The sequence below is a fragment of the Barbus barbus genome (genome assembly GCF_936440315.1).
Source record: "Barbus barbus genome assembly, chromosome: 7".
In the NCBI taxonomy this organism is placed as follows: domain Eukaryota; kingdom Metazoa; phylum Chordata; class Actinopteri; order Cypriniformes; family Cyprinidae; genus Barbus; species Barbus barbus.
The window spans coordinates 25531239-25554851 of NC_136735.1; the positions used below are offsets into that span (position 1 = coordinate 25531239).

Here is a 23613-nt window from a genome sequence, read left to right on the forward strand (position 1 = left end):
GTACTAATAAAAATTTTATTGAGCCCCATATCAGCAATTCAAATGATTTCTGAAGGATCATGTGACAGTGAAGAGTAATAGTTTCTGAAAATTCAAATGTGCTATCACAGAAATAAAATACACTTCAAAATATTTGGAAATAGAAAAGTTGTTTTCAATTGTAATGATATTTCACAATATGAATACTATTATTTTTGACTGAATAAATGCAGCCTTGGTGATAATTCAATTATTTTTTTTTTTTTCAATTATACCGACCCCAAAATCTTTAATGGTAGTGTATGTTAGAGAATTGTTGAGTAATGTGAAAATGTGTTTGTGCTCTGTCTCACCCTGCCATGACCAGCACAGATTTGACAGCTCTCATGCCAAAGTCATAGTGATCCTGCTGAGAGAGCTGCTCACTGCAGAGCTTGTACATCTGAGTCATCTTTCTTGCAAGAGTCTTACTAGACTCAAAGCCCTCCGAGTACAGGATCACCTACAGGGAGAGAGAGGTTTTAAGGTTAAAGACACTGTAGAACTGCTTGGGCTGTCAGATAAGACATGCTATTATTGAAAGACTTAATAGGACCCATGTAACTCCACTTAAACAGATATCCTCTAAAGCTGTGGTTCCCAAACTACTTCACACTGTGAGATAGTATATTGTTTGGGGGCTACATGGGACTTCCCTAGTTCCCTAAGAGTGTTTTGTTGGACAAAATCTGGTGAACTGATACATCTACTAATATTTTATCTAATCTTTATTTAATTTTAATTAATAATTACATATAAAAATAAATGTATATGGGTGCCAAAGAGAGGGGGATTTTAGGGAATTGGGAAAAATATATTAGATTTTTATCATACCGGTGTATATATAATAAACTTAAGTGTGTATATATATATATATATATATAGGAAATATAGTGTGTGTTAAAGTTAAAAGTACATTTAACAACGAGTCAATTGTTCAAATTCACAAACAGGAATTCAGTGGTAGGACACCAGTTTCCTTGTAGTAACACATACACACACACACATGAACAAACAAAAGCTTTTAATGATTACACGCATTAGGTGAGCAGTGACATCTCTGACCCCTCTACTTCTCACCTAGTGTGATTTATCATCATTACTGGGATCAGACCAGGTTGTTTAATCACACACCTCAGCGATAAGAGTGTAGTTGGGCACCATCATGGCTATGGGTCTGAAAAGGGCTTTCAGGTTGTCAGGGAGTTCAGTTCTGCCAGCGTAACCGGGGTTCATAGTGATGAAAGCAGCACAGGTCATCACCAATTTTATCTCTCTCCCCTCAAACATGAACCGAGGTAGCTGCCAAACACAAACACAATCTAGACACATGCAGTTGCACATAATTCCTGTATAACTGATCGCAATTGAGATTGTACATGCATACAGTATGTAAGTGTGTATGTGCATTACCCTGGCTGCCTTGGCGTTTCTGATAGTGATGAGCTGTTGAGCGATGACTGACAGCACCTCGATGTTGATGCGATTGAACTCGTCAAAGCAGCACCAGGCACCAGACTGAGCCAAACCACTGAAGAATGTCCCCATCATCTGAACACACAAATGCAATATACTGTAACAATTGCAGCAAACTGAACACGGAACCCTCCAAATGCTTAAAATGAAAATATAGCATACAATAAAACAGAGCTATATATAAACTAATTGTACCATAACACTGCCACAGCATGAATATTAACGTAGTAACATATTAACTATATCAACTTTTTTCCAACTTAAAACTAATGTCTTTCTCATTGTTTGCAGTGTCTCAGGCATGACACAATGTTATAAAAATGTGGCATTCAAGTTAAAAATATTTCAATTTTAAAAGAAAAAAAAAGTTTGACTGATGTTTGGCCATTTCAAGTTTATCGTCATGCCTGTTTGGTCAACCTGTAGCATCCCCAATGTGTCGATTCCAAAATCATGTGACAACCATGCCAATGACAAAGTAGATACACATTGACAATTACTTGACAGTTACCCTAAATATTGGATTATACAAGTGTACCATTTACTTTCAAGAAATTAAATTATACATATTATCATACATATTGGCCTCTGGTCACTCTGCTCCTTACACACTGACATAATGTAGGCCACTGAAATACCCACACTGGTGAACCACTAATGGATGAAACCCATACTGATGGACCACTAATGGATGAAATACACGAGTTGGACAAAATAATGCCAACACCCATAGATATAATTTGTGTAGGCTACAGTGAAAAAACTAAAGTTGTGATTATCTTTTATCTTTCATTGTTTACATTCTATAGATTGTGTATCAGTATAGTAAAAGTTGTGTCCACTTCGAGTGTAACAAAACGAGCCAATGGACATTGGCATGCGAACATTGCATCCAGCTGCCGCTGATCACAGCGTGAGTATAAGAGGCAGCAGGTGCACCGCATTAATTCATCCTTTCGCTTCGGAGCCGAGCAGTAGTGATGAAGCTACTGCTCTCCCCTTCCAGAGAGTGTTTCTGCAAGCGAGTGCGGGCGTTACGGCGCAGCAGCGATGGTCACGTCGGACGGGAGAGAAAGATCGTCTTCTGGCTGACAGCCACACTAGGAATGTGCGGTGGCCAGCTCCCCTGCGTGCTTCAGCACTGAAAGAGCAATTTCTCTAAAAGAGTAAACACGGGTGATCGCGTCTTTTTAAAGATGTCTTATCACCCGTGCGTTTCTGGGTGTGGTCGTTTCCTGGCGCCTCAGGACGGTCACGATTGCTGCCTCACGTGTATGGGCATTCAGCACGCTGAGGAAGCTTTCGTGGATGGTTCATGTTCTTCTTGTGGGGACATGACCATCTCGGAGTTGCGTAATAGACTTCGTTATGTTAAACATGGCAGAGTCCCTCTACCTCTGCCACGATCCAGCGTTCGTCCCAGCACACGGGGTGGTGCTGTATCCGGTGGAGTCAGAGGTGATTTGAAGAGCACGGTGACGGCTTCCCCAAGTGGAGCTCCTCACCCCTCAAGCACTCCACAGCCGGTGGAGCTGCCGAAGGAGCGTGCTGGGCCCTCTGCTGGACGGGGTGCACCAGGCGTTTCCTTTGGTGCCTCCTCTGACAACCAGATATCGATCGCTGCATCGGAGGGTGAGCACTCTCTCTCCAGGGATGACGACTAGGCAGCGTTGCCCCCTTCGGGTGTGGTAGCGTTGTCCGAGCCAGACCCAGAGATGACGGCTATGCTTTCCCGGCTCGTGTGGAATCCTCCACGATCCTTCGAGGTTGGACGAGTGGTTTCTCGGGGGGGGTCGCGCTGGTTCTCAGCACCCCCCTCCGGTGCCATTCTTTCCAGAAGTGCAAGAGGAGCTTACAAGTTCGTGGAAGGCACCTTTTACTGCCTGAAACAAATCTTGTGACTCATCCTCCCTCACCACCCTCAATGGTGGGGCCGCTTTGGGGTACGCGGGCATCCCTTCGGTGGAGCGGTCTGTGGCCATGCAACTATGTCCAACAGCCGCTACCACCCTGCGGGGTGACCCATGTCTTCCCTCACGGGCCTGTAAGTATTCGTCAGGTCTAACTGGCAGTGCTTGTAGAGCCTGTGGGGAGGCGGCTTCTGCCCTCCATGCCATGGCGTTACTGCAGTTCCACCAGCCCAAAGCCCTGAAAGACCTGCACGAGGGTGGTCACGACCTAGCGGTTCTACATGAGCTGCGTGCTGCGACGGACCTCGCGCTTCGAGCGACGAAGGTGACCGCACAGTCTCTGGGTCGTGCGATGTCCACGCTAGTGGTCCAGGAGCGCCATCTCTGGCTGGTACAGTTCCTGAATGCTCCCGTGTCACAGACCGGCCTCTTCGGCGACGCTGTCGAGAGCTTTGCCCAGCAGTTCTCGGCAGCACAGAAGCAGACACATCAAACACATCATACACCGGAGGAAACCTGCTTCTTCCACCTCGACAGTACGTGGATAGAACTCAGAACTTCAGGACCACAGAACAGCTCTTTGTCTGTTACGGAGGACAGCAGAAGGGGAAGGCTGTCTCCAAGCAGAGGATGGCCCACTGGATAGTGGATGCCATCACCTTGGCCTATGAAGCACAAGGTGTGCCCTGCCCGCTCAAGTTGCGTGCTCACTCCACTAGGGGTGTCGCATCGTCCTGGGCGCTGACTCGTGGTGCCTCGCTACCAGACATCTGTAGAGCTGCGTGTTGGGCGACTCCCAACACGTTTGCTAGGTTTTATAGCCTACGTGTCGAACCGGTTTCCTCCTGTGTTCTCACCTCAAACGGGTAGTGGCACTGAGAGGCCCGGCTCAGAGTCGGCTTGCAACATCCTTACGACTAATTCTCCAGAAAGTTCCATAATCAGAAAAACCCTGTCGAGTCCTCCAGCACTCCGGCATCCAGACGTGGCAGAGCGTCTGGCGCCAGGCCTTTCAGCCAATGAATTCTTGAAATCTGGTGTGAGGCTAGTGCCCATATGAGAGACCCTGTCAGTATCCCATATGTGTATTCCACAGTATGCTTATTAGAGCGGCGTTTCCCCTGGCAGACCACGTTCTGCCATCTCTAATGATGCAGCCTAAGCCATCTCAGAGACTTCCATGTGCAATACAGGGGTTACTTCACATGTCTAAATGTCACTTAACCCCCTCTGGGAGAAGGTGACTCCGCAGTGTGCCTCTTCCAAGCAGAAGGGCATGCTTCCCAGTGTTATCCAAGTCCTACTGTTTGGGTTGCTCAAGGAACAACAGTAGTTGACCTCCTCCGTCAGCCCGGTCCTATCGTCTGCCTTATAGGAAGGATAAGGAGGCCTACACAGGGCACTGGAAGGGGCAGCTCCTGTGACGCTTTGGTAGGGATCCCAATTTCGATGGTCAACCGGCGTGACTCGGAGTGACCGACTGAATGGGAACGTCTCGGTTACGTATGTAACCCTCGTTCCCTGAAGGAGGGAACGGAGATGTCACGTCCCGTCGCCACAGTCGCTGTACCACCGCTGAGCTGCCGGGTCACCGGCTCGGCTCCTCAGCGAAAGCATGAATTAATGCGGTGCACCTGCTGCCTCTTATACTCATGCCGTGATCAGCGGCAGCTGGATGCAATGTTCGCATGCCAATGTCCATTGGCTCGTTTAGTTACACTCGAAGTGGATTGGTCTCTCTGGCGAGATCCCAATTTCATCGGTCATCCGACGTGACGTCTCTGTTCCCTCCTTCAGGGAACTAGGGTTACATACGTAACCGAGACGTTTTAGATACACACCCAAAGTGACATTCTCATGACCTCCGGCTTTTCTTTTACCCTTTTTGGACAGAACAAAGACTCTTTTATAAAGTAACTTTTATAAAGTATTGCTGCTATTAAAGCAATATACTCAAGAGACAATATATATATATATTCAGGTTGTATGTTATGTCATTTATAAGCTTGCTGTTTTATTGGAACCGATGGTAGATCACTAGTATCATATGCTTGGTGTGATTATTTAGAATGTAGGATGTTTTAATTGATGCCTTAGCCCGTGCAGTAGATAAAATTAGATAAAATTAGTATAAGTACTTTGTGTATGCGAAATACCTGATGTTTGATGTTGAACGAAAGCTGAGTTCATTGGCAAGAAGTTGGTATTGATGAAAGTTAACTTTTAGCATCATAATGTATGAGTACAACAAGAAATCTGCTTTCAATATTTGCTTCATGGAATTAAAATAACTAAGCCAATAATGTATGCACAGAAAGAAGCCGTGCGTCAGTCGCCTGGACCCAAATCGGGCCGTTTAAAAATGGACGCAAAAGCTTTGCTTGCTTGCTCGCTGACTTCCTTGAAACTTCGGTTTCGTCATTTGATCGCGCTGCTAAGCGTCCTCAGCCATATACCATCTGGCGAGAATCCACACATGCCGTCCAAGTTCCGACCAAAGAAACTTTAACACCTGAAGCCGTAAGAACTCCAAACAAACTTCTTAAGAGCGTCATCACGTCACAGAGAAGCCAACCAACCACCGAAGGGCATCCCTTGAAACGTGTCAGGCAACTACAGCTACAGCAGCCAATCCTCGACAACGCGGAGACGCGGAGACACACAAGGAAAACAACAGATCGCCTGTCAACTCAAAGCAAGTAACAACTCTTCATACCTTACTGAGCTGGTGGTATTAATCTTTAAAAGTCAAGATAGTAAGGTTCTCTGCTCGTAATCTGCCCCTGGTAGACATTTTGAAATAGCAAATAGTGCTATACTTTAACATCCTTCAAATCGCGTTCCTGTATATGTGTTTTGTGTAGTATGTTATCGTAGACTAGCAAATAAACTTTGATTCATTTATAAAGAAATCTTCTGTCTTCTGTTGTGTAATATTCATTTCAAAACTTTGCCCAGAGCCACTACCTGTACTCAAATTTCCCCAACCAATTCTGTATTATTATCGTGGCCACAAAATAAACAGAATTGTTAAGATATACTGATTCTAACGCTCGCTGGACGATCGTTGATAAAGTATAAATTAGACGTTTTGATTAATATCAATTAATCAAATCAATATCGAATCCCTACGATTCAAATTTCCTAATAATAAAATAAGAGCTAATTCTTACAGAGCCCATTTAGCAGGCATATTTGTATTAACCTTATAATTGTTTAGTGTTTTAAGAACAACAGTCTTTACCATTATTACTGCACACAAAGCATGGCAAGACTTTATTAGTGAAGAAAATAGTGGGAGAAGACCACAAATGAATGATCGAATATTAAGAAGGATTGTATCCAAACAATACAGAACTGCTGCAGCAAAAGTGACAGCAAACCTCAATATTTACTGTACCTTGAATACCCTTTGTCCACAAAAAAAAACCTCAGACAACTCTACCAAGCCAACATACAGTACGAGAAAATGCTGCAATTGCTAAACCATTAATCACAGACAACAATGCTAAAATGTGAAAAAGATGGAGTCATGATCATGAAACCTGGACAGTTGGAGCACCAAGATGAACTTCAACATTTGCCCTGGCCAGTTCAATCACCTGACTTGAATATTTTCAAACCATTATGGGCAGTTTTAGAAAGAGGAATAAGAAGAATCCCTCCTCCAACACCAATTGTTCTGATAGAAGACGAATAGAAGACGAATCTATTCAAAAAAGTTTGGAAGCTGTATTAAAGGCAAATGGTAAAACACCTTAATAAAGAAATGTTGCATGTTTCCCAGGTGTTCACATTATTTTGTCCAACCCCTGTAGATAATAGCAACTGAAAATATGAGGCAGTAGTGATTAATTGATTTCATACTGTTTAATAACAGTCTACTGTTCCACAGGATGACATTCTCACATGCCCCCCCCATGTACTGAACCACAGCAATAACAAGCCCCAGCCCAGCAAACCCGTGGGCAGAGGAATGATCTACAGAAAGAGCTAGATATGGTAAAATAATGTTCCAGTAACAGAATAAAAAAAGTTAAACAATGACTATGGCTGTTGTTAAGGCCTAGTCAGAATCTTACACATCTTTATGACATATGACTCCCCTTAGCAAACACTAAACACAGACTGGCCATAAATAAAAAGATAGATGTCTCAGACAGATGTCTACAGTGGTTTTCATGTACAGCACAGATAACTCAGTTGGGGATCTTCTGCCTCCTAGTGACAGATACAATGAATTCACTCTAATATGACAGGGAAAACGAGTATCTCATATAGGTTGTCAAGCTGCTTAAAAAAATGAGGAAAAAAGAAAACAGAAGTTGGACTGGCAGAGAGACAGATTCACACCTTATAGTCAAGTCCATCTGAGCAGTTAAAGACCACACACTGGATTGCCAGAGCTTTCGCAAGGTCTTTAGTGGTCTCAGTTTTGCCTGTACCAGCTGGACCTGCAGGAGCTCCTCCAAGATCTAGCTGCAGCGCTCCCATCAGGCAGAGGTAACATCGATCCTAACATAAAAAAAGCAAACAGATCCACAATTTGCACACACAATCATGCATCTTAATAACTCATACACACAACACTGACAGATCCATCCACGAATTGATACATTTATTTGTTACTCGCACTTTAGTATGAGTGGTTAAACTGTTATTTCTTATGCATAACATGTACAATTTCAATCAAAATAGACCATGAATTTAAATTCTATCACAGCTTTATTGTTTTTGATAATATTGAGCATTATTTATAGCTTCTTTTGATATTGGTTTTATTTTATAAAATACATTTTTACAGGGTAAAATTGTATAATTTAGTTTTACTTTATACTGAACATTAGAATTTATATAAAGTAAAAGCAATCTTTATTCAATCAATTTTATGCAAATTTGTTTACATTAAGTAAAATTCAAACGCATTCAAAATAACTGGACAAAAATCCATGTTTTACAGCATATGTATTAAATACACTCATAAAAAAGTGCATTAATGTACCGTCAGTGGAGTGATCACCAAACGAGGACACGCTCCCAAATATTCATATCCATAGACATATTGAGAGAGAGCCATCCGAGCCACACAGTCATCCAGATCCACATCCCAATAATACCGCAACTGCCTCTGCCACTCGAAATTATCACTGGAGTCCACCTACAAACACACACACACACACACACGCACGCACAATAACCCCTTGAACTATCAGACAGGTAAATAATTGGCATTTACATTATGTATTACAGTAGTTCTCAACTGCCTGGTCACAGGTTTATTCTGATACTGATGGACAGGGGAGTACAGTACAATTTATGCTGCTAAATATAAATAATAAAATAAGCATGCAATATGATACCATCAAAAATAATCCAGTGTCAGTAAATTATCTGGTTGACACTCCAACATAGTAGGTAAAAAAGATAAGCGTTACACACCCCAGTCTGCAGGAAGCAGCGATCAACACTAAGTTGTTTTTATAAGCTTTTTTATAGTTATGGTTACAGATTCTCTCAACATGTGTATTTTGAGTGATTTATTGTCCAAAAAGAGTAAACACAAAAGTAAAACTTTATTTGATTGATAGATTATTTAAAGGTATAGTTGACCCATACATTGAAAATTCCTGAAAATTTAACATACTCTCAGACTATCCAAGATGTTCATTTTCATCGCTTCTGGACAAAATACCATAACGACACTGGAGTCCATAATCCATAATAAAGCTTCCTCCTGTAAAACGGCCCATCCCCTGTTGTCCTCTCACATCAAAATCCAACGACATGTATGTATTTCACTTTCAAAAATGCTTGATCTGCGCATATTTTTATCCTGATTCAGACGAGATGGCTTTTCAACTGGAGGAAGCAATATTATAGATAGAAGACTTGCATGTTAGCTGGAAGCAACAGTTTTAAGATGTTAACTGAATCAGTTATTTTTTTAACCATGAAAATCTTGTAGTTAAAATATAATATTGTTATAACCCTATTAAGAAGCACCGATCTATTGCAAAGAGGTCACATTTGTCTTGGTCCCTGTGTGATAAGATGAAGGAAATACACAAACCTTCTCTTTGACAAGCTCTGTGACAATGTCTCTGGCATGCACATCTATGGTGATGAGAGCTGTGATGATGTTTCGATGAAGACTGGGCAAATTCCCACGGACCAGAGCAGCAAGAGCATTCAGTCTCTATTTGTACACATAAAGACAGATAAACACATACAGTATATAAAAAAACACATGAATGTACTACACATACTAAATTGTTATATATAAATAAATAAATATAAATCTATATGAAGATCATTTGTGACCATGGACCACAAAACCAGTCTTAAGTGTCAATTTTTCGAAATTGAGATTTATGAATCATCTGAAGGCTGAATAAATAAGCTTTCCATTGATATATGGTTTGTTATGATAGGACAATATTTGGCCGAGATACAACTATTTGAAAATCTGGAATCTGAGGGTGCAAAAAAAAATTATATATTGAGAAAATCGCCTTTAAAGTTGTCCAAATTAAGTTCTTAGAAATGCATATTACTAATCAAAAATTAAGTTTTGATATATTTACGGTAAGAAATGTACAAAATATCTTCATGGAACATGATCTTTACTTAATATCCTAATGATTTTTGGCATAAAAGAAAAATCTATAATTTTGACCCATACAATGTATTTTTGGCTATTGCTACAAATATACCCCAGCGACTTAAGACTGGTTTTGTGGTCCAGGGTCACATTTGGTCTATGAAAGCTATATGTTGTCACCTCAAAGTTGGTGATCTCAAATTCTTGTAGCGCTTGATAGTGGTCATGATCTCCCTCTAGGCAGTTGTCCATGTCCCTGCACCACATGAGCTGAGAAATCGTCAACACCACCTGCAGAAAAGCATAGGTGAGAATTGCTCATACACTCAGAGATGCACAAAAACAATCCCACCTAGACAAGCACAAACCTGTGAGGGATGTCCAGCCACAACCCACTCCACTCTGGGTTTGCTCTGGTAGTCAGCAATTGCAGCCTTACTAAGCCTCCTAAGAGAGGAAAACATGGCCTCCTCCACCTTCCCCAACCAGTCCTCTACATTTCCACGAGCCTTCAGGCCTTTCCCCAGTGCCACCTATAGCACAGACACACACATACATATTTTTAACATTATCCTCTTTTATTTTATATATCCTTGCTATTTGGTCCATGTACTTTCTGATAATTTGTCTTCTAGTTTTTGTTTTCAAGACGGAAAAACAAACCCCTCATTTATCATTTATAACGTCTGTGTAAATTTTGACCATTTCATTCCTATTTGGAAAGGGATAGTGAGAAAGGAAAAGATGGCTTATTTCTGTGTACAGTAATACCCAAACATTTCACTTTTATCCAAAATGAATAAAACATTTTCATTGCATTTATCAAGGGGAAATGAAAACATTACTTAAAGTTATTACATATAAAAAATATACCAAACTCTGCGTCAGCATCTCTCATGTGTCCTACATTAGGAAAAGCTTTGCTGCTTGATAATGGAATGTGTAGCAATAACAGTAAGTGGTGGTTTGCAACTTTAACATTTTATTAAAGTGTAAAGACACTGGCAGAGTCATATCGACTCTTTATGAATTAATGCTGTACAGAAGACAGAGCGGTTCAGTACCGCCCACATGTGCAAATAAAATACTGAAGCCATAAACTGATTAGGTACACAATAAGAAAAAGTAAAACCAAATGCAAAAAACGAGCCATCCTTTACTTTCATGCTATTCCTTTCCAAATAGGAAATGGAATAGTCAAAATGTTCACCGACCATAAAAAGGGTTGACAATATGTTAAATTAATTCATTATATATTTTTCATTTTGAAGACAAAAATAAGAAAACAAATCAGCCAAAAGGTACACTGAACCTATTTGTATTGAATTTGTCTTACACGAAAAAGAAAAGAAAAGAAAAGAAAATAAAATAAAAGAATTCACCTTTTCTCCCTCAGGTGACACCATGGCTAAGATGTCATTGGTGTACTGTATTTTTTCACCAGTCTCTCCCTCTCCAGGGGTAAGAAGGCCAAACTCCAGCTGAGATATTGCATCAAAACACTTCCTCAGATGAGGCTGCACAGCCTGAGGGTTCCGCGTCTGAGCCAAAATCTCCAACAGTTCATCATTAGACAAGAAATAGAACCTAAGCCACCCAGAAAAGTGAGTTAAGTCATGGCACAGCATCAAGAGAAATCAGCATTCTGATGAGAAACTGCTGTGAATATGTGCGTGTGCGTAGGCACCTTGGGAAGATAACTCTCTTTGACTCCAGGTAAGCCTCCAGGCATTTCTGTATCCGCTCCAGGAGTGCATTATTATTTTGGAAAATATCCAGAAGCCCTGAGGAGACAGATTAGAGGGCAACACTGGTGAAAGTCATTTAAAATTTACGTTAACCTACAGCTTTCATTTTTCATGTACTAATTTGCAGATAAAAACTCTTCTGACACTGAACAAGAATTTTATTTTTTTAAAGTATGTGTACATCTAATGTTCTGAGTTGTTCAGCTAATGTTTTGAGATGCTTCCTGAGCTACATCCTGTCAGACCTGTTTGTGTGGCACCACGCAGGGCATTAGGCAGGCGGTTGACCTTCCTCATGATCTCTTTCCAGGACTTGTCCACTTGAAGGAACATCTTAGACTCAGCAGGCAACTGCCTCTGGATGTCAGGAGCACTGAAAATACTCTCAAGATAAAGCCAGCTTCTCTGACATGCCAACCACTCATCCTAGGAATACAGCAAAAAAGCAGTCAGAGAAAGACTAATATTTGACATAAAAACAGAACAAAACAAAATCCAAAAACTAAAACCAAAAATTATCTGGCTTTGGTTTTGTTTTTGGTGATCACCACTCTGGTGTGATTACCAAGGTCTGGTTGAAGAGAGAAAGCTGTCTCTGCCACTTGTCCACTCTGGCCTTGATGGGGCCAGCATAACGAGATGATGCAACTGTGGCCACATTGACTATACTGTCATCGAGAAGCACCTAGAGGTTTTACATTCACATAGACAGAATACAAATATTAATAATATTGGGCGATATGGAAGAAATATCTTTTTTTTTTTTTTTTTTAAATCACAATTCACGATTTTAGCACAATTCTTTGTCATGTTGATTTTACTAAGTTGTCTAAGGCATACAGCCAAACTGATTTCCCTACTTTAAAAACAAAGACTTACAAGTTAACAAAATATAAAATAAAGAATGGCAAAGACTTTCAAGCCAAAGAGGGTGAAGATAAAAATATTTGTCATTATGTAATCTTTGTTATTAAAATATAAGAACAAAGATACACATTACAAATACAAACAATATGAAAATAAAACAAACAGTGCTTTATTTTTCAGGTACAGTAGGTGTATTTAGCAGTAGGATTAAAGAAATATAAAAATAAAGCACCTGTATAAACTTCACTGTATAAATTTACATTATAAATTCTTACATAAAGAATTTTAATTTAATTCTTATTAAAACAACTGTACTCAGTCAAGAGCCAGTAAATGAGTATTATTAACATTAAAGGAAGAGTTCACCCAAAAATGAAAATTATTCTGCCATCATTTACTCATTCTCAAGTTGTTTTAAACCTGAATGAGCTTCTTTCTTCTGTTGAAGATAAAAATTATTGTAAAGAATGTGGGTAACAAAACAGTTGCTGGTCCCCAGTGACTTCCATAGTATTTTTTCCCTACTATCAAAGTCAGTGGACAAAGGAACTGTTTGGTTACCTACATTCTTCAAAAAAAGTTTCTGTTGTGTTCCGCACCAGAAAGAAATTAATACAGGCCTGGGAAAACATGAGCATCACGTAACGTGGTCTATAAAACCCGCACGAAGATGAAGATCAAGTCAAATATCCTTTAATAAATCCACAGAAGGGTGATTCACAGAAGGCAGGCAGAAGACAGAATGAACAGACATGAACTTAAGTAGGTGGGCAAATAAGGTTAAATAATAAAACACAGGTGAACAGAATGACACAATCAGACACGAGGGAAACCATGGTCATGGGTAGGTCATGGGCACACAAGGAAAGAAAACACAACAAAAGTCCATGAGTCTGACAATGAGAGTGCGTAAACAATTACAGAATTTTTTTTTTTGGGCGAACTTTTAATGTAATAGCAGCATGTTTAATACTATCACTTTAAGAGCTGAACGCATCTAATATACAGGCAACTGTTTACTTTCACTTTAGACATAACCAACTATATTTATTTGTAAACCTTGTTTGTTTTGACAGTATTAGCGCAATCAGACACGAAAGATAACTGTTTGAAAGTGCATGTGCTTCAGCAAGCGAAAGAAATGTTAAACCGGCATAACAAATGCTGACGTTGTTATGCTTTGTTGGTGTTTGTCTGTGTGGTGTGAATTGGCCTGTACAGTACAGTATATTGAGACAGAGAGATCTCTGATAGAACTGATAGAATGTTTGCTGTTGCATGATACTACCATATTTTTTCAAAAGCAGATTATGAAGACATTTTAATCATCTATCAAAAACCGTGATATCTAGGCAAGGTTAGGGTTGGAATATAATTATAATTATGCATGAATCTTACAGTTTAACAATCTGAAACACTATGAACAAAGGTTCTGACACACTCTTACCTGAATATCATCAGTTCCCCCAAGGATAAACACATCCTTGGAGTCCCGATGGGGCAGAACCACAAACTCTGTCGTCTTCCAAGATTCTTCGATCTATCAATAGTATGAGTGTGTAAAGTTGAATTTAAAGATACGTATAAAAGTTATTAAATGAGAATGATATATATAGATGTCACCTTTCTCAGAATGTTCTCCAGAGATGCTTCTCCTGAGGCTTGTGCTGACACCTGAGAGTTTGAGAAGATTCATAGAGTTAAAAGAAGAATTCTCAGCACCTATACAATGATTTACTCTTTCCTGGCAAGTTGCACCTCAAAACCTAGTGAGCTGCCTACCCAGACAGCAAGTTAAAAATGTGGACTGTGTCTATGGTGCCCAGAAATGCTGTCTAGGTAAGTACATCAGTGGATATTGAGAGCCTCTGTGTTTCTCTCACCTCCTGTATTTGTGGTCCAAAGTGGAAGATGTTGAGTTCTTGCAGGTAAGCGAGAGTCAGTGGCTCTTCCAGTAGGCTGGAATCCACAATGTCCTCCAGCATTTCCCAGTGACGAGCTTTCAGACATGGGTTACGCAGGTCTGTGATGACTGGCAGCTACACAAACACAGAATATTAAATACGCAGGTACAATCATCAAAAGTGACATTAAAGACATTTATAATATTAAGTTAATAAGTTTTCTATTTAAAATAAATGTTTTTCTTTAGAAATTTACACTCATCAAAAAATCCTTAAAATCACTAACATTTGACAATAAGAAATGTTACTTGAGCACCAAACCAGAATGATTTCTGAAGGATCATGTGACATTGAAGACTAGAGTAATGGCTATTACTCTATAGTAAACAATATAGTAAATAAATTAATTGAAGTTTTAAACGGTATAGTGTACTCCTAAAAGTGTACTCCTAATACTACACTTTGTCAAGGGGTTTAGACATTTTTCCAGTCCAAATGCAAAATACAGCAGTTGACTTCAAACAAGGAAACTGTTGAAAAGCAATGACACACTAGCATTAGTGCCAACCTCACCCACCTTCTCTCGCATGCTCTCCACATCCTCTTTGAGGCAGGGCACCACATTGTTTTTTGGCAGTCCTTTCTCCAGCTGGCTGACATATTTGGCAAACTTGTTCACCTGCCTGCTCAGCAATTCTGGGTCCAGCTCATCAAACTTATTCTGCATCAAAGAGATAATTGACCATTTGACATTTAGAAGACACTTTCATTCAAAATGGCTTCCAGCACACCATTTGCAAGGACACTTCATCTGAAGCTATCTAGCTTAAAGTGCCTAATTTAAGGCCATAATTAAGACAACCATAAGATTTTATCTCAGTAACACTAAAGTTGCTGTATCTCTACTCCTACTTTGGAACTGGACTTCAAACTTTGGGTTTGGAGATTTTTAAGTGATTGCTATCACCCTCAAGAACTGGTACTATACTACTGTATACTATACAGTTTAGAATTTAATAAATAAATAAATAAATAAATAACATATTATAGTGATGTGCACTTTCACAACAGCTTCCAAACCTTTGTGAATTATTTATCTGGCATCAAACAGCCAAAGTCATGTGATTCAATGGTAGAAAAATTTCAATGGTTTGCTGCTAGGGGGCGATGATCTTTGTGAACCCCGAACCAGTGCCTACATTGTTTTTATCTAATCTCAGATCAGATTTATAAATTGTTGACATTTTTAATGACACATTTGTATAATACAAAGAAGAGTTTTAGTGAGCTGGCCTGGCTCTCCATAAAACAAACAAAACAATCCCTGTAAAATAATAAATTAACATATTATACAGACACTTTGATTGTATTATATGATTTGTTCATTTCATTTAATAGATAACCTTTTCAATTAAACTTTTGCAATTGGTTTGTTTTAGTAGCATTTACACCATTCTGACCAGCAGACATCACTAGAATGTGACGTTTTGAGCGCTTCAAAAAAGTCAATCATTGATGTTTGTACTTAACAATTGGTTCAATTAATTCAAAGTTTCAAAGAGTATTGTTTCTCCCATCACTATCATATTAATTTACACCATCTCTAAACAAAAATAATTGAAGTACAGTTGTTGTAAATTATACTACACTTCAATTTGCAGTTTAAATCTAAGGAGTTATGGTGTTCCTCCATTAAGTGGATTTAAGTGAAAGGGAAAAATTCAAATGCTTCAAAAGTATATAAAAAAATGACCTGCAACCAGCTGTTCTCTAGATTTCCCCATTCTTCCAGAGAATCCCACAGTAACTGTTTCAGCTTCACTTCAGCAGTCAGTTCCTCTAGAGCTTCATATTTAGTCACCTCCACCTGAAAAACAGACATAGGTTAAAAATAAGTATAACTCGTGATGCCCAGCCAGACAAGGTGAAAACATAAAAATAAATAGAGAACAAGCGTCCTCTAGTGGACATATAGACACACTGACTTTAAAGTTCTTCTGGTAGGTTTTATATTTGAAGGCTTGAGTCTGCAGCTCATCAATAGAGATCTGAATATCTCCCAGCAGCCGGCGTATGTTAGAGCGATCTGCATCGATGTCAAGGAGCTGACTGTTCTGTAGAGACAACATCAAAAAGACACAAAGGTAGACTGTGAGTTATTTAGCAATAATTCACATTTGACCGGTTAAGTACAAAAAGTTAAAGTACTGGGTGGGTATACAATACTGTTCAAAAAATTGGGGTCAGCAAGATTCTTTTAATGCTCATCAAGCATTTATTTGATTAAAAAAAAGCAGTAAATATTATTGCAATTTAAAATAACTGTTTAAATATATTTTAAAATGTGTAACATGATCCTTCATCATTGTAATACGCTGATTTGGTGCTCAAGAAAAATTATAGTTGTTATACTTTGATGAATAGAAAATTCAACAGCATTTATTTAAAATATAAATATTTTGTAACAAAAGTATGCCTTTACTGTCACATCTGATTCATTTAATGCATCCTTATTGAATAAAAGTATTAATTTCTTTCAAAACAAATCTGCTGACTCCACACTTTTGAACTGTTAAAAATAAAAATATACAAAATAAAAATACCATAACAATGTTAGAACATTATTCTGATATAGTATCACTATTTCTTTCTTTCACCTCTCCTTGCTCTTTCACTTCCAGTACTTTCTTGTTTAGTTGGTTGATGTCTTGCTGGAGGTGTTGGCAAAATTTGTCCACATAAGTGTGCCGCTCTCCCACTGCCTTGTCGATGGTGATCCTTATGGCAGTTATACAAGGAGACAATGTGGCAAAGACGGCAATATCCTCAGGAGGAGTGGGGACAGAGTAAGACTCAATCAACTTGTACATGTCACAGACAGTCTCAGTCTCCTTTTCCAGCACAACAATCTAACAGAAAAAGATTAAAAGATTAGATTAATACATCTGAGCAAACTGCCGTCTAATACTCAGCCCTCTGTTTGATGGGTCATGGTTCTCTTCTGATTCTTACCCTCTTCTGAATTTCCTCTAGGAAGTTGAGGGAGTTGACATATTCGTTGGTTACAGTTGGAACAAAGTCCAGTTTGAACTGGGCATCCTGAGCCTCTGCAATGATGTCATCCATTTTTTTCTTTGCCAGCCGAGGTAGGATGTCATTAATGACCTGGAAAAGGGTTCAGAATGAGGTGGGTTATGTATCTGTGTATTTATTTGTCCCTTATTACAGGCTGTGTTGGGATAAATGATGAATGCAAATATTACAGAAGAAATCATTTTGTATTTGTGTGTCAGTTTGCAACCTCTATGCAGCGTAGAGGGGATGGTATAAGTTTCTGCTTCAGTTGTGTAGTATCCACCAGCAGAATTCCCAAGGGTCTTTTCTGTTTGATGGCTAAAGCCTCTTTATGCTCTCGATGATATTTATCCAGACTGTTCCCAAAAAATGCAACCTCTGCATCAGACACACATACACAACATAAGTGTGACAATCATGATTTTCACATAGATTATGATGATTATGATAAAGATGATGTACCATGGTCTTGCTCTTTGAGAGCCTCCAGATCCAGTTCTTCATTTTCTTTGTAAAACAGTCTGAACGGCTCAAATGTACTAGCATACACATTAGCGGTATTGAATGCAAAGTGAATAGATTGCTGACAGGGGAAGAAACATGAAACATTTTCACAATTAGAGACAGATATTAAAAAAAAAAATTAAGCTTGTAGTAAACATGGAAGCTTAATTGTGCTTTCTCGGTTTGTTCTTGTGCATCAAGCAAGCATGGTTGAGCGTCTCTTTTCCATATTTGATGTGCTCTGTGTATGTGCATTGAAGGTTTATAATTAACTAAATCTAAAAAACACATTTTATTTTAGGTAGTTGTCAAGGTATGATTTAGCAATTTACTGTACTAAAATAACAAACTAAAACTTAAATAAAAATGAACAAAAAACTATATAGACATTTAAACTAATAAAAATGGCACACGACAAAATTAGACTTTGCTCAGGGATTTCAGAATGACCATAATATTTCAGATGCTATGGAACGAGAGTGGTTCGCTGGTTGGTCAGGATTTGCCGTCCCACAGCACAAAGTCACATAACTTTCTTGATGCGCAGGGAGAAATTTATTAGGCAAATACATTTCCATCTACCATTATTTGCATTAACCCTTTTATTGCACAAGTAAAAAAAAAAAAGGGAAAGGGAAGTGGTGTGTGGCCAAGTATGGTGACCCATACTCGGAATTTGTGCTCAGCATTTAACCCATCCAAGTGTACACACATACACCCGGAGCAGTGGGCAGCCATTGCTGCTGCGCCCAGGGAGCAGTTGGGGGTTTGGTGCCTTGCTCAAGGGTCTCACCTCAGTCGTGGTATTGAGGGTGGTTATTCACTCCACCGACCTGAGACTCAAACCCACAACCTTCGGGTTACAAGTCCAACTCACTATCCACTAGGCCACGACTGCTCCTAAAAACCACCTCAAGCGAGCATAAAAACTTTTTTTGCAAATTAAAGCATTTCAATCTGAAATTCAGCATTTCCATCAATCGTTTCTGATGCGATACTTCAAAATGTGCATAAAAGTATGGTGATGGAAATATAGCTACTGTCAACTATCTATCTAAACGAACTTGAGAGTTTTCATGACTGAAATATATTTAAATAAGTAAGTTACTCTACCTGAAAACACTGCTGTTTTCTGTTAAACATATTCTTTATGAATATGTTGCCACTTCCATTACTAGAACCACCAAATGGTGACACTTATTGAAGAACGCAATATTGAAGAAACCAATAAATTGCTTCTATAACTTGTATAGAAAACACAAATATTCCTATATTTAAAATACCTCAACTTTAACATGTTAAAGTGGTGCATAAGAACAGTCTCTTTTTAACTGCTTTTATATTATAGTCATGTTAGAATAAAATAATAACCTTAATATTGAGGATGATGTCCTGCAGATAAGCATCATCTTCCAAGATTTCCTCAAGACTAGGGCCATCCCCACATGTCTTCTCCTCAACCTGAAACCCACCCATACACATGCGGACAAAAACATCAGCAATGGCCAAATTATAAAAGAGTGCATTGAAGCAATGATGCTATATTTTTTTAACCTTTTTGTTGATAATAGGTTGAGTAAAAGCATCAAAGTAGGTGTCTTGCAGCAGAGTATCCAAAGACAATACTGTCTTCTCAAACCTCCCAGTAATCTCTGCTACACACTCCTGATATACACACAAATGACACACATAAACATGCGTTGTGCAGATATACACATAATGGTTATGCTGCAGACAAGCTTTGCAACAGACTCAAATATAGTGCGCAGAAACACAAACCTGGAAGTCGTCATTGGAGGGCTGGTATGCTAAGGAGTGCGTGTCCAGCATCAGCTCGGTTATAAACATTGGCTGGTGGGAAGTATTAACATTTTGCTCTCCTGTGACCTGTAACACACACATGCTTTTGTTTGTTTAACTATAATACTGATGGTATCTCATAGACTTCCACTGTTTATTTAGGTTTGATGATATTTTCACCTGACCTAACACCTACGCCTAAACATAACAGTAGGCTGTGTTTTACAGGTTTCAATATATTAGTGAGGTCATTTTGGACCTCACGAGTGTAGTCGAACTTGCACACACACACACACACACCCCAAACTAAATTCTAAACTTTCAACTTGCACACACATTGCGTGTTTGGTAATAGTCTGTGGAGGAAATTACATTTTTTAAACAACTAAATACAATTAAAACAAACGGAATAAAATAAAACAAACAAAAAAACTTAAAAATTAAAATTAAAAATAGATACACACTTGCATAATTTGACAAAACTGAAGCTTGTAAATGATGCACAATAAAACTATTCTGTTTACAAGTGATTTGACTCTTTTTTTCTCTCAGTACATCACATGTCTGATATTTGATGCTCTTCACTGACATTGTCCATCATTCATTTTGATCAAATTTATTTACAAAACTTTTGGTCACAATGGAAATGAAGCCAGTGAAGAAGGTGATGAAATTGATTTAATTTAGTGTAAAAAGTGATAAATGTCACCAAATAATGAAAAGTTTCTTTACATTTCTTAACATTTGTATAATTATTATTAAAGTATAATTATTATTTGTTTGGTAAATCTTCATATTTGTAAACTGAAAGTCTCGCTTCGGAACAAGGGTGAAAATGCAATCTATATGTATCAGTCATTTGAAAAGTGGCAAAAATAAATAAAACATATGATAAAAAAAGGTTCCAGTTTTAATTATCTGTTTGATATTTTAGTTTTAATTAAAAAATATAATCAAAGTGACAGTAGTTTAAGAATCACAGACATACAGACTGAAACGAACAGATAAAAAAAACAGTAATAATATTACCCTGAATCACATACCCAAACAAGCTTACTAACCTTTACATCAGGATCAAGGCTAGTCTCACCACCTGCCCAGCTCTGGATGAGGGTGAGTGAAGGGGTGTGTGTGATGTGCTCTTGAAACACACTTAGTAGTTTACTGATTGAATTGACTACAAGCATGTGTGTGGTGTTCACAATCAGATAATCAGCCAGTCTGATGAAACTATGGAGACCAAAAAAAAAATCAACAGTTCATGAAAAAATTATAACTTTTTGGAACTTGACAGAAGTCTGTCACTGCTACAACTGTCAATGCAAACTAAGTAAATATATATTTTCTTAATATCTCCTTTTGTGTTCCACAACAAGAATAAAAAAACGAATGAGTTTGAAATAAGATAAAGGCTTTCATTTTTGAGAGAGTTACACATTTAAGCAACTAAGAAAAAAGAGTGTATTTGATATATATGCTTCTAAACAAAAGTTGACTTATATGTGTTATTTATATAAAGTAAGATTATTATATATCATATGTTGATTATTAAATATAGTGGGCCGATGTGATCATGCTTTCAGCTACCTGAAGTTACAATAATATATTTTATCAGTGGCGTAGCGTCTGGGTATGCAGGTTATGCAGGTGCATATGGGCCCGGACAGATTGGGGACCCCAACTTTTAATTGAAAGGAGGGAATTAATTTCCCTGCAGTTTCCCTGAATTTCCCTTGTCCGTCAGCTTATTAGAATTCTCAGCCCGAGTCCATCTGGAGCCATGTCTTTTTTCTCTCTCTATCTTCCCCATTACACAGCTGCTGTTGCAGCCATTAAAATAGTTCAGTTTTGGTTTTTAATGGCAAAGTAGTGATATTTCTTTTTGTTTCTTTATTATTTAATATTTATTAAGTTAATTTAGAAATATGTTTGGAACATTTTATGTTTGTTAAATTCAAGTTTTAGTTTTTTAAAGGAACAACCAAGCGACCAGCGGCAGACAGTGAGTTTAGCATATGTTTGATCAATTTAGCCTTCTCAAATCATCACGACTTGCCTAAAATAAAATCTATAGATATAAAACACTTCATGCATTTCACAGTATTACTTTAAACATTTAATCTAGTTAAATGTGTGCTTTTAGGCACATATCCAATCGACACTGGAGGCGCCAGCGTGATAACTTGCATTTTTTTAATAACAGTGGAAGCTTAAAAATATGCCATCATTTTTGCTAATAAAGAGTATACATCATTTGGAACTGCAAAGAGTCTACTTTTATTTGTGTGCACTCACAATATCAACAAAACCTTGTGCTTTTGTAAAATAAGGAAAAAATGCTTTCTGATTGTTTGATTGTCTTGAGCAGGAGCGCCTCACAATAATGAACTGAAACTCAGTGAATAATTGGCTTACCGACATGATAACTATATCTATATAATACTTTAAATTACTATTTTAAAACCGAAAACAAAAACTCTTTCATTATGTAATCCGAAAAGATGCATTTCTCTCTAAAGGCACGTCCAATGAGGAGATGGTGAGTCAGGTTCATCAAATTCATCTTTGCGACACTGACTCAGAAAACACTAGTTTATTAACAAATAATTCAAATATCCCCTCACTATTTTTTACTTTTTTGTTTGTTTTTTATTTATTTTGTTTGTTTGTTTGTTTGTTTTTTGGGCCGCTGTGCCAAAATTCTGTTTGCATTCAGTAGCTACAAATAGCCTACGGCAGCATTTTAGTGCCACGTTGACAAATAACTAAATAAATAAGATTAATGTCATAATATTTTAAGAATAAAGTCAAAAACGATAATAAAATCATGTTATATTGCGTGAAGTTAATGTGAAAATTCCATGAAACTCTGATTTTTCGATTTCATGAGAAATTCGTTTGTATTAAATTGTTCAGATTTTTTTCATGCATGCATTCAAATATTCATGTTTATTTCATGCTGCAAATATTAAAGAGGAAAATATCATTGATTCATATGCCGCTTGAACTAAAGCAAATTATCTCACTACAAATTAAAGAGCGTAAAAACACATTTATTGTTTGTATATTATCATAACATTGACAGAAGGCTTTGTAGTAACAAAGCACAAAACTGCAATTATTGGGTGGCTTGCGTGCTACAAATAATGAATGACTTGAAAACGTTAAATATCATTTCCAAGCATTTAGCCTATACCGTGTGAATAGTCACGATTCACGTAATGTTATTTACTTTAGAAAAATCAACACTAGGGCCCAAGTTAAGTTAACCAAGTTTGGAGCCCATAACGTTTGGGGGGGGCCCGTACAATTTTTTTTGCATATGGGCCTGGGGCTGATTTGCTACGCCACTGTATTTTATCATGTATAAATTCAATCCACAGAATAATTAATCAGCCAAGAGAGCATGTTACATTCTCAACAATCAACAAATAGTGAAGTGTCTGCTGATTAATCAGTCTGGATGATCCATTGCGTTGCGAGTTAGTATTGTTAGTAATGTTGACTAACCAAGTAAGACGTCTGCAGTGGTAGCTTTTGTTTGCTTGCTGCGTATAACTCATCTTCTGAGGTGAATCCTCAAAGAGCAATCCAAAAGCAGGTGACGCTAACTCTTCATTTGCATCTGATGCATGCATATAAGAAAGGGAAAACATGCTCAAATTCACAATATGCCAGCTGTTAGACATATAATTGTTTTTTACATCTGA

General features: G+C 38.2%; 1 protein-coding gene across 1 annotated transcript in view; it reads right to left on the reverse strand.

The window, feature by feature from the left end:
- Positions 1-23613, reverse strand: part of dnah6 (dynein, axonemal, heavy chain 6) — a gene marked incomplete at its 5' end in the record, with an annotated part of 83950 nt that overhangs the window by 55413 nt on the left and 4924 nt on the right. Inside the window, 27 exons of the mRNA XM_079421155.1 lie at positions 333-481; positions 1153-1320; positions 1432-1569; positions 7758-7919; positions 8407-8562; positions 9475-9600; positions 10186-10296; positions 10374-10538; positions 11388-11592; positions 11693-11789; positions 11999-12179; positions 12319-12438; positions 14068-14160; positions 14244-14294; positions 14504-14659; positions 15102-15245; positions 16278-16391; positions 16510-16638; positions 17182-17433; positions 17537-17689; positions 17826-17977; positions 18062-18182; positions 19475-19564; positions 19658-19768; positions 19883-19990; positions 20965-21133; positions 23414-23528. Coding sequence (XP_079277281.1) covers positions 333-481; positions 1153-1320; positions 1432-1569; positions 7758-7919; positions 8407-8562; positions 9475-9600; positions 10186-10296; positions 10374-10538; positions 11388-11592; positions 11693-11789; positions 11999-12179; positions 12319-12438; positions 14068-14160; positions 14244-14294; positions 14504-14659; positions 15102-15245; positions 16278-16391; positions 16510-16638; positions 17182-17433; positions 17537-17689; positions 17826-17977; positions 18062-18182; positions 19475-19564; positions 19658-19768; positions 19883-19990; positions 20965-21133; positions 23414-23528 — 3736 coding nt within the window. The remainder of the gene's footprint in view (positions 1-332; positions 482-1152; positions 1321-1431; positions 1570-7757; positions 7920-8406; positions 8563-9474; positions 9601-10185; positions 10297-10373; positions 10539-11387; positions 11593-11692; positions 11790-11998; positions 12180-12318; positions 12439-14067; positions 14161-14243; positions 14295-14503; positions 14660-15101; positions 15246-16277; positions 16392-16509; positions 16639-17181; positions 17434-17536; positions 17690-17825; positions 17978-18061; positions 18183-19474; positions 19565-19657; positions 19769-19882; positions 19991-20964; positions 21134-23413; positions 23529-23613) is intronic.